The sequence below is a fragment of the Asparagus officinalis genome, chromosome 3, assembly GCF_001876935.1.
Source record: "Asparagus officinalis chromosome 3, Aspof.V1, whole genome shotgun sequence".
Taxonomy (NCBI): domain Eukaryota; kingdom Viridiplantae; phylum Streptophyta; class Magnoliopsida; order Asparagales; family Asparagaceae; genus Asparagus; species Asparagus officinalis.
Window position 1 is genome coordinate 23563322 of NC_033796.1, and position 12130 is coordinate 23575451.

At 37.4% G+C, this 12130-nt stretch overlaps 2 protein-coding genes and 1 long non-coding RNA gene across 4 annotated transcripts; all 3 read right to left on the minus strand.

The window, feature by feature from the left end:
- On the minus strand, positions 572-1250 carry LOC109832150 (zinc finger protein ZAT9-like). The gene has a single exon (XM_020399589.1). It carries the CDS (start codon positions 1224-1226, stop codon positions 630-632), a length of 597 nt encoding a protein of 198 aa, XP_020255178.1. The 5' UTR covers positions 1227-1250; the 3' UTR covers positions 572-629.
- LOC109833411 lies at positions 2584-5237 on the minus strand. Of its 2 annotated transcripts, XR_002245208.1 has the most exons (3): positions 4912-5237; positions 3265-3447; positions 2584-3110 (listed from the first exon to the last, which is right to left on the minus strand). It is a non-coding gene; the product is annotated as an uncharacterized LOC109833411 (long non-coding RNA). The 2 variants fall into 2 exon arrangements; XR_002245207.1 differs by lacking the exon at positions 2584-3110 and having other exon boundaries at positions 3204-3447.
- LOC109832152 (cytochrome c6, chloroplastic) lies at positions 7995-10494 on the minus strand. Its single transcript, XM_020399590.1, has 6 exons — positions 10343-10494; positions 10101-10242; positions 8653-8750; positions 8527-8558; positions 8396-8459; positions 7995-8307 (listed from the first exon to the last, which is right to left on the minus strand). Exons 1-6 carry the CDS (start codon positions 10400-10402, stop codon positions 8167-8169), a joined length of 537 nt encoding a protein of 178 aa, XP_020255179.1. The 5' UTR covers positions 10403-10494; the 3' UTR covers positions 7995-8166.

Here is a 12130-nt window from a genome sequence, read left to right on the forward strand (position 1 = left end):
GCGGCCCCATTAAAAACTTGGGCAATTGGGCGTCAAATCGCGCATGAGTCGGGGGTGTCTGCTAGCTAAGCGCATGAATTCCACGGCGGCCCATTAAAAAACTTGGGCAATTGGGCGTCAAATCGCGCATGAGTCGGGGGTGTCTGCTAGCTAAGCGCATGAATTCCTCTATTAAGAGCTGCTCATCCGATCAAAAGAGATGGAAGTGTTAATATATTTTTTTTTCTTTTTCTAGGGTTTACTTCATATCTTGGCCTTGCTCCTGCTTGCTTTTTCTTACAATTTACCCCCCTCCTTTTGTTACATTCCCCCGAGTTCATCAGATACAAAAAGATACCAGAAAAACTAATCAAATAAAAAAAAAATATGCAGTCATGATCATCATCTATGTCTAATTACGCTTTGCAAGAAGATCCTGACAAAACCTAAATCACCGTAATTCTGTTTACATCGAGCCAGACTTTAATACCGACACAATGGTACCAAGCAAAAAGCCAATCAAGAGCACAACATAAAGAAAGAGACAAAACTAGCAACTAGCTAGAAGAACCAATGTGCAAGAAAAACTCTCTGAAAAGAAGAAAAAAATACTGCTCCATTTATGTAACAATTCAAGATAACACATCTTTCTAAAGCCTGAGGGTCAGATCTAGTTCTATGTATTCCTTCTCCATCTCCCGAACACGCCCTGAATTACTCGCAGCTTCATCCGTCGTCGTCGCTGCTCGCTCTCTGTCCTCCTCCTCTTGAGCAAACCTTGAATCGCTCAGGAGAAAATTGATCGTCACCAATCCCCTCTTCTCCTCCTCCGCCTCCTGAACGCACGTCAGATTACTCGTAACTTCATCCAGCATCGTCGACGACGTCGCTTGCCCTCTATTTGCTTCCTCCACCGCATTGGCCGTGAGCTTCACCTTCTTGGCATGTGCGCGTTCGTCTCTATGAAGGGTTTGGTGCCCTCCGAGTGCTCTGGGGCAAGCGAACTTCTTATCGCAGAACTTGCACTGCTTTGCGTTAGCTTCGTTGCCTGCGTTGCCTGTTAGCTTTTCCTTCATGCCTTGCTCACGCTCAATCCGATGAGTTGTTTGGTGGCCTCCGAGCGCTCTCGGGCAACTAAACTTCTTGTCACAGAACTTGCACTGATAAATCTTTGACGGTTTCTCTTTTTCTTGGCATGGCTGATCACTGGCGAGGTCGACACCGGCTTCCTGATTCGATGATTCCATGAGGAGAGAGAGATGGTGATTTTGTTCGGCTTCAGTTTCTGTCTCTGTAGCTGTTTATATAGATTCAAAGAGAGAGAGAGAGAGAGAGAGAGAGAGAGAGAGAGAGAGAGAGAGAGAGAGCTCCTATGTCGAATAGGAGAGGGAGAAGAATCTACAGAAGCAATTTTCGATGATGTAAGGACTCTGTTTCTTAATAGGATTCTAGCTGAAGAACTAAAAAAAATTGCTTTAGAACAGTAGAAATATATTTAGGTTACGTTGCAGAAAACCCCCCCTAAGGAATTGCAGGATTGGCAAAACGTCCCTTTAGAGTTTTAAAGTGAAACTTCATCTCCTTCAATCTTCTAATTTCACAAAACTAAATTGGACGTAGAAACTAATATCACGAGACAAACTAATTATATGCACTCTCATATAAACATATATATGTTTATTGTACCGAATAGGTCTTTTCCCCTAAAAATCATCTTAAAAATAGGGTAATTATATGAAAATCGCCTTCCATTTTTTATTTATACATAAACTACATTTAAAGCTGGTTGTTTATTGCAATCAACCCCCTCCAAGTCAAATTATCCACTTAGAACCCAAAATTACCTTTAAAAAAATTGCATTCAAGGTACATGACTCATTTTTTTGAAGCTTAGATCTTATTGGGGTACGCAAATCATGTACCTTGAACTTAAATTTTTTAAGATTATTTTTGGTTTTTTAGTAAAAATTTGATTTGGAGGTGGTTGATTGCAATAAACACCTACTTTACGGTGGTTGATTGCAATAAACACCTACTTTACGGTGGTTTGTGTATAATTTGAAAATAAAAAGTAATTATATAGAAATTACCCTGTTATTAAGCTGGTTTCTAGGTAACTGATGCTTACATCCAACTTTATGATTATGACTAGAATTTGAAAGTAAGATAGATAAAGTGTCAATTTTAGAAACTTAGGGGGGTTTTCTGCAATTTACCGATATATTCATTTTAGATTAAAGAAAGAAGAATTTAAAAAAAAAAGACTATTTAAAAAAAGACTATTTTTAAAATTTTATAAAATCGACCTCTTTTTTTGCCAATCTTGATGAGCTGGAAAAAAAATCGATTTTGCTAATTATTTAGCAAAAAGATTGTTTTTGCTAATTATTTTTTAAAATGGACTTTTTTAAAAAATTCTCCTTAAAGAAAATATAGAAGCTGTTTTACATGAAGATACAAGGCATTTTCTAAACTCTGCACCAACAAGCAGCAGCAGCCGTAGTTTTTTTTTCAGTTCTATTTTTCTCAAATTCCGGAAGAAATTATAACCTAGAGAACAGGAAAATGCATATCACACAGAAAATCAGGCTAACACCTCTGAGCTCACTAAAACTTTTGAAGATTTTCCGAACTTTGAGTAGTACAGATTTCAAACAATCAAGAGCAAGCACACAGAGAGCCAACAGATTCAGCTGAGTCAATAAATCGACGCTATTTTAATCAAAGAAGACGCCGAGCAGAACAATTCAGCCTACATTCACAAGGCATCACTGAACGATTGAAAGGACCAATTAACCCGCCTCAAGAACAAATTATCTCCGCTATCCCTCACTATTTGGAGGGATTGAGTATATAAGATTACACTTCTAAATCTGCTCCATCAGCCTTCAACTTGTCAATGCCAACTTTAATCAACCTCAACCATCCCTCACACACAGTCACAACCCTATCATCTTACGAACCAAATTCAACTACGAAGCGTTTTGACTCCTTGCTGCTCGATCTGACTGACAACAAAACCCTAGCAGCAATTAATTTTTATTCACGAGTGAAGATAATCAGAAACCAATCTGGACATTCTGTTTTTCACTCCCATCATAATTCCGAAAATACAAAAGAGCTGCTTGTTTCTGCATGAAAACGATCCAAATCCTACTGCAGATATTTCGTAGCAGATAATAATACTTGAATATGAAAACATTCAAGCAGTATGCCTCCACAAATGCAAGAAAAAAAGGACTTCCAAACTTTTGATATGAACATAATAAGGCACTTCATACATACGATTTTTAATGAATATCTCTTTGACTTGATGCTACAAACACTTATTCAAACACTAGCACCCTTACATTCTTGAGAAAGATCATTCATTTGCAGAAGTTGAAATGGAAGTTCCTCGAGAGCCTATGTCAATCAAAGTACGATCTGAAAATTTATAATGGTGCTCAAATCATGATGCCCGGAAACCTGTTTGACCAGAAAGATTTTGTTAAGCCACTGGTCAACAAGGATCGCGACAAATGAAATCCATAAGACAATAATAGTCCTATAAATTGATATGGGCTGATAAATGATGATTCAAGCAAAGTTCAAGCAAGGATTTTAACCATGTACAAGCAGCAGCAAGCATAATTGGATCACTTCAGATTTTATTTTCAGCTCTAAAATAAACAAAGAAAATTGAAGGATAAACAAATTATGTTCGCCCCTGACTTTCACCTACTTGACCATTCATTCAAATGCTCCGACCATAACTTTAAGATAGGAAACTAACCTTCCCCACCCAAAAACAAAAACAACACACACACAGAGACAATCCCCACCCCCCAATAACTCCCATTCTCTGAAGACTGCACTTAAAACATGATCTCTGATACATCGGAGAAGTAAAAATCTGGATAACTTAAAGCCTATTTCCTTAACACCAATCTCTCTTCCTTCCTCTTCTCATCTATGCTTTCAAAAGTGGGTTTACCAGTTTGGTCTCAGATGGTAACAAGGGAGTTTCAAGGAAGCAAAAGCAAGAGGAAGCGGAGAAAAGTATGAGAGTTTTGCGATCAAAGTTATCAATAAACTCCCCCATTGCTCTTCTTTTGGATGTAAGGCAGATTTAGTTCGGACAAACCCTGTGAAGAAAAAAGTAGATAAATCCAAGGTAGCTTACAATGAAGGAACTTGGAAGATTCAGGTAAGCCTCCAAATGGTACGATAGAGAGGCTAAACACAGGATTTGTGAAGTGAATAAGCAGGACATACAAACCTACAAATAGATGGATGATGAGCAATAGTCAAAGATGACAGGTATAATCCCACATCATCTTAAAGCAGATTTATAGGCTTACAAACCAAAAGTTCCGAGATGACCATTTCACATAACAAGGACTGAGAGGTAGGAAAAGTAAGGAAGAAGATTTTCACAAACACAAGAAGAAAGCAGCAGTTAAAGCTATTGCAAATAACGTGGGGGCATAGTGGACTACAATTCTACAAGCTTAATTCTACAAATTTATGGTTTCAGGTGAAGGTCTACTCAGATTAATGGGTTAGTGTTAGTTATGTCTCAAGAAAAATGTCGGGCACCTGATAATCGTCCTAGTATACCCTCTCTTTGAGTTCATCAGCTAAGCGTGAATATGCAAGGTGAAAGCATCGTTAGTCATACTTCTGCACATATGTTTGAAGATCATAAACTAGTAATGGGCAGATTTTATTTTAATTTAGTGCATGCAATTTACCAATCCCCTATCTTCTTATAATGCCTTTCTGCAACCAAAACCATTTCCTAATTAATTAAACGATCCAAAATGTTGTTATTGTACGGAAATGCATGAAGAAATAACAATCAAATACTCAATCAGCATAAATTTAACTAAAATAATTATAAAAAAAGATAAGAATATATAAAATGCAATACCAATGGCAGTAATTTACCACGTGAAGAAGCTGATGCACCAAGCATCAAAGAGACTCATGATACTCCTCCAGAAAATGCAAAACCGGTTAGGTTGAAGCCTTTTTTATGAAATACAAAGGAAAATCAAGAATTTGGTGAAAGATCATATTAGGCAAAGAATTGATAATTGAAATTTTACAGTGCGGGTAACTTTTGGTAACATAACAGGTGATAAAGGAGAGAACTTTAGGTCATCTGTTAGATGTTCCCCAATTTTGCTGAGGGAACATCGTGAGCCTCTTTGATTATAGATTTGCAACGGCAAACTCTGCATCAATATCGCACTCATTATTCCAACCAAACCCTAACCAGCACAGAATCCATAATTAGACTCGGACATACAATCAAAAGTTAAATAAAGGGAACAAGGACGAAACTTTGATCACAAGATCCAACAAAACTCACCAAGAATCGGAACTTCAGAAATAGAATTAGGGTTTCCGTTAGTCTTCTTGAAAAGAGGACATGCAAAGAGAGAGCGAGATCTTGGCCTGCTGGCACTGTGCCCGCTTCATCGAAGTCCCTGCGCTCGAGCACATGCTACGCACGGCCTCGCACTCGTCAGGGCACGCTGCCGAGATGAGGCACTGGGCCAGCGAGCGGTTTATGTGGCGACACGTCAGCTCCCTCTGGCGAGGGTCTCGGGTGCGACGATGGCAATCGGAGAGCGCGCGGTGCAGCGTACCGCAGCTCGCTGGGATTTGTGAGTCTCCTCCGTCACCGTCGCCATCGTGTTTGGTTCTCCCGCTCATTTGCTCTCTAAGAAGGGATTGGACGAAATTTTGCCGGTGGGCTTTGTTTGGGAGTTTACTAATAAGAGCATCTCCCAACCCAACTCCAAAAATCCAAAATAGAACAAAAACCGCACCAAATCTTCCTCCAACCGGACTGCAAATTCAGCGCCATTTTAATGAGGTGCTACAGTATTGCGCCAGATTTGGCGCAGCACTGTAGATATGGAGATTTTGGTTTTTCCCAAGTTTGCCCTTATAGTTTGTTATAACAAATCAAATATTCCAATTATATCCCATTTTATAGTTTGTAAATAAAATGAATATTCTTTTTGGTGTAAAATTTGGTGTAATGGTTAGAGATGGAATAGTGATTTGGTGTAAAAACTACACGAACTTGGTGTAAAAACTACATCATTTTGGGTTTTTGGGTTGGAGATGCTCTAAGGGCTTGTTTGGATTGAGGGGAATAAGGGTGAAGGGAAGTTAGGGGAACCATTCACCTTGTTTGGGAACATTTATGAGGTAAAGTTATTCACCCTAGTTCCCCTTGGTTCACCCCCTAATAGTATAAAAATTGTTCCCCCCCAAATTGGGGTGTAACCAAGGGGAAGGGAACTCTCTTCCCTTCCCTTCCATTCTCTCACCTAGTTTCCCTTAAGTTCCCTTAACCCCATTGAAATCCAAACACACCCTAAAGGCTGAAAACATAAAATGTTGTTTTTGAGTTTAGTACGGGGAACGGAACTAAATTTTATCTTGCTTGTGAGTTTTGATAAAGAGGAAGGGAAGTGAATATGCATATAGTTATACAAATGCCATTATATATTGGATATAAGTATATGTTAGTCATTGATTTTAATGTCATAATAGTATAATTGTCTTATCACATTGTAAAATTTTATATTGATTTTCATTCCATCCACTACTCCCCAAATTGGAGGGGAGGAAAATGGAAGGAAATTAACCTTCCATTCTATCATCTAACCCCTAAAAAACTCCTAAACAAGTGAAATTGAAATTTCATTTTCACTTTCATCCACTAAACTCCATCCAGACAAGGTATAGAGGCTAAACAGCAGGAAACCCCCTTAACTTTAAAAGATTATCAGATACTTCCCATAACTTTCAAAATATCAGAACATCCTTCTTCTTAAGTTTAGAGGTTATCAGAAAAACTCATTTTAATATAAGACACTGTCAGGAAACCCCCTTAATGGCATTAGTCGTAATTTTCATATGGGTGGGTAAAATTAAAAAGAAGGATATTTTTGCTAATGAAAATTGGGGGTCATGTTTTTAGGGAGATTTCTTAAAATTCTTAAAGGTAAAGAGATTTTCTGATAGTCCCTAAACTTAAGAGGGGTTTTATAATATTTTCGAAAGTTATGAGGGGTTATCTGATAAAGGGAAGTCTTATGAGATTTCTGAGATTTGGAGAGAAGGTTCGCCTAAAAGTACCATGACGTCCAAATATTCCAAAATTTTAATTATATGATTATAACATTTGATTAAAAAAAGTAAATATAAGAGATGACTAAGAGGAGACGAGATCCAATATGACAACATTGTCTAATGATGGTGATAATCATCGGAGGCGGAGCAAAGAGGTAAAGAAAAGATAAAATAAATAAAATAAATAAAAAAAAAATAAAAAATAAGAAAATAAAATGGTGAGTTCTAGCTTTTTACCACCTAGTTTCAAGCTAAAAGTAGGGATAATTTGGGAGACTAAAACTCTCATTTTTGTATAAACAAATTAAAAAAGGGGATAATTTTGCACAATTATCCCAGTTTTAGTTTTGTTACAGTTCTAGCTGACTAATACTGTAAAATTTTACTCTAGTTCTAGTTCTAATTGACTAACACTACAAAATTTTATCCTACAAATTATCCTAGTTTTACTTTTGAGTTCTACTTGACTTGCCCCGCTAATAGAGATGATCATGGGCACAAATAACGCATTATAGTCATAGGAAAAATAATTAGATAGTTTAAATAAAGGCGTTTAACCTCAATACAAAATCTTAATCACTATTTAGCCCTGTTCGTTATTTTTATGCGTTAGACAAATTACAATGACCAAACATTTATAACTAATTAATTACAATGCTAGGAAGATCAATACAAATACAAATTGCAAATCTTTCCTTTGCTTTCAATTTGTACGGAACCTAAACACTTTTCATTCTCCACTTGGCGTGCTTACCTCTTTGATAGCAAATAACAATGATTCTTCAGGTAAAGGAACATGTCTACCTTTGTAGTGGTAGTGCATACTATTGTTCTCATTCTCTATAAGTTGACCCCAAATTGTGAGATACCATAACTGACACAGCCATAAGATGAATTTTGCATCAATCATGAAATATATAGGTACTGATATACATGAAACACAATAGACAAACAAACACAAAAACTAGTTCATCAAACTATTTTCATTTTGTTTCGCTGCTAACAAATGCTGAATTGAGTTTTTTTTTTCCCCTTGATGCACATGAATCAATCTCCCAAACTTTCGATATTAGGCCATCCTTTGTCAGACTGTAACTTTACAAACTCTGCCAATTGCTTGATCTCATCCTCCAGCAGCCTTGGTCCAAATGTGCACTGACCCCTTGGAGTACATTTCTCCCCAAAGCCCTGAAGACACAAACCAATAGTAAGGAACAAGAAGAACAAAATTTTTTTACTTATTGCTGCTTATTAGATTGATTTAGAGGATACTCACAGGCATTCTTCCCTTGCCATAATACGTGATATTGTATATGTCCTCCTCTGTGTTTATACCATTCCTGAATGATTCATAATCCGTTAACGCAGTGTTTTTGCTTGGTTTGAGAAGAATGAGGGTGAATATACCTCTCTAAGTCCTTGGTGAAGAGAGTAGCTCCCTGAGATTCACAAGGATAGTGAATATTATTAATCGAAAGCAATAAGATTTATTCAATGCATATAATTTAGAGGTTGAGTCTGGATTGACTTAACGGGCTGTATTATGTTTCCTCCCATATCATGACAGCCGACGCAAGCTTTCTGAAAGAGCGCTGCTCCTTTGGATGCAGCAACAGGTTCTGCCATGGATACTGCAAACGGAAGAACTTATTTCAAGGCTTAGCTAAATAAAAAGAAGGTTGATACTCTGTTCCCCCAAAATGTTTTTAGGTCTACATTTGCCAATCTTTTTACAATATGTGGTTACTTTTTATAGTTTGATCATGAATGTTACAGACGCTTGTTCGACTGCAGCTGCATATTTTTGAAACTGTGATTACAAAAGATACCACTTTAATTTGCAAACAACTTTTGCCAAATTTTCCAGAAGTCGTTTTATCAAAACTCGTGATCGCAAGCTGTAGTCGTAGCAAAACAAGTAGCTGTAATGACAACTAACTGTTGTGCGCTGCGGAAGCCAAACAACCAAACCAACATGCTACGAGAAATCAAATCAAACGAACGTCGAGAAAAGGCCAAACGAACCAAATCAATGCCACAAACACAAACAACCAATTTTAACATGGTTCGGCAAGTTGCTTACGTCCACGGGGCAAGAAGGGGATAGGGTTTTTCACTAATAGAGGAGAAGAGTACAAACTGAGATTACAAATCACTCAAACTCACCAATTAATCTCACCAACAAATCTCTAATTCAAATCACTCAAACTCACCAATTAATCTCACCAACAAATCTCTAATTCTCTCCAAACAAAACCCTAACAAATAGCTCAGAAAATACCTAATCTCACCAACAAATCTCTAATTCTCTCCAAACAAAACCCTAACAAATAGCTCAGAAAATACCTCTTTTCTGTGCTCCAAATATCCCCAATTTTCTGCTCAATTCTCTCTTCCAATAATTCCATATATATAGAAATCCTAAAACCAAAAACATACTAGGAATTCTAAAACCAAAACCAAAACAAATTAGGAATCCTAATAACTTGTTACCAAAACAGATTAGGAATCCCAATAACCTATTACCAAAACATATTAGGAATCCCAATAATCTGTTACCAAATCAGATTAGGAACCTGCTATCCAACAATTCTCCACCTCGACGAAGTTTTCCCAAAACTGATAACTAACAACTTATAATTATGGTTACAGCTAGCTGTAAGCCAGTAATTTCAACAAACAAAACAGGATCCTAACCATTAGTGTTGTATTTCAGAATGGGCTAGGTAAAAGTGGGACCTCCTGAACATAGTTCAAAGCTCAAATTACTATCTATGCAGCAGCATTAGTACGGTTCCGCGTAAAAATTTATGCGACGCGCAATCTAGTTTCACAATTGGTGAATAATTCAGGTTTATTAATATATCTATTACATTATCTGTCAATTATGCCCATATGGAAGCTATAATAACATGTAACGTGACGATGAAGCAGGGTTATATTGGTAATTTTGGCTGGAAATGTGTGGATAAGCTACTGACCTGGGGGGTTGACAAAAGATGGAGAGGATAAGGTAAGCATAGCTGCAGCTACGAGACTGAAAGGAGATGCCAAAAAAGGTACGGTATTGGGAGTTCGTTTATGTTGCTGAGAAATTGGGCTGGCTTCCTCCCTCAAAGAACCCTGGGTCGGAGCAAAAACATTTTTATGGTCAGATTGCTGGCAGAAATCAAGAAGAGATTTGAAAAGTGAGGTGAGGATTTGTTTTGTTGTAAATTCATACCTTTGCAAATGCATAATGGGCGTCGTTGCAAGCACTCGAACAGAGAGGGAGAGAGTTCATGACTATTTGATGCAGGGTAACGATGGGCCGGGCCAAGACACAGAGCGTGAGAGAGAGAGCGAGAGAGGATAGTAGAGCCTGCACAATTTCTATTTGATATACTTCTATTCAGGGCCACGATTTCTCTTTCATGGACTCACTAATGGGCCAGGCTACAACATGGCAAAAAGAGGTATTAATGGGCTGGGTGACAACAACAAATGTGAGAGATCCGGCCTAATGCAAACGTCAGCTTGATAAGTCTGAGATAGGCCGCGAGTCGCTTTGGAAATAGGGTGGCACCACAGGCACACCCTCTCTCTCAGCTACAGTGCACGGGGCCCACTTTAGATTAAAAAAAATCTAAAGTGGGCCCTGTGTACTGTAGCTGAGAGAGAGGGTGTGCCCCAAGGTGTGGTTGAGGGTGTGCCTATAGTGTTTTCCTTGGAAATATTATTTCTCAGCATATATAGTCTTAGTTCGCTGATAATTTTGATGGGAAAGTTTAATCATGATTGACCCCATACAAAAGAAAATAAAATTTTTGAAGACTATTTTGGAAGCATCCACATAAGGAATGATTGATACCTTAAGGGATGTGAATTTTCAACTTTAAAATTTTTCAAGATGGCATAGGTTTCCAGTTTATTGCCAACAAGGACGCAAAGGATTTCTATTTAAAAGAAAAAGAGTTTTATCAAAAGTGATAGAGTGTGTATTAAGATATTGTGATAGGAGAGCCCAATTAAATCCCGTAATCCCCTGGAGTAATATCAAATGACAAGTTATTAACACTTTGCTGCGTTTGTATCCGAAGAGAGGATACAGTGAGTTTTTAACAAAGATGCTTGGGTTAAATAACTCGGTCATATTTTAAAGTTAGTTCAGACCTGACATTTTTCTTTTTCAGTTACTTTTCAGGGCCCTTTATCATGAATTTCAGACACTGTTATTAGTATGATTTACTGTGTTTTATTCATTTTTGTTGCATGTTCTAATTGTATAAACGTAAGGTAAAGAAGGATCGATCAAATAGGTACTTCCCTCTCCAAAGGCAAACCAAACAACAAGAATAAAATATTCCACAAGGTCCATGATTCTAGCATGAAGATGGGAAGCTTAATTTTCACTGAGTTGTCACTTATCAGGCTTTTGATACAAAAAGGTCTAAACTTTTAGCTCACTTATGTTTAACTTTTTAGCTCACTTATGTTCAACTTTTTGCTTCACTTATGACTCTAACACTGTCCTTATTAGCGCATCAGTGGCCTGCAGCAGCTGACCTGATCTCCTCCAACTTATTCCATCCTAAATTATTCTCTTGGGATAATACTAATGGATTCTGCGAGAGAGTTGAGACAAACTTATAAACTAAAGTATCCTTTGGTACAATAGAAAGATTAGCAGCACATCAAAGTGAAGACAAGGTTCATACCAATGACTAGTTGTGAATTAAAACTAACATTACAATGTTGTTTCTGCAAGCTATTAAGTAATTGACTCAAAGAATTATGTGCTTAAGGATAATGACTGTTTGTTAGTTAGCTAAGCATGATTGGCTTACCACTTCGTGAAAATAAAAGGTTGCTTTCTTTGTCATTTCCCGTCGGCATAACGTTAATGCCATGTTTAATCAGACAAAAGAATTAGTATATTTTAAAATTTTCAATCCAGGCTTCTCAGTGATGTGTGCAGATTAAAAAAATTGAAACAAAAGATACTGAATGGGTTCATGAGAGGAACTTGAGG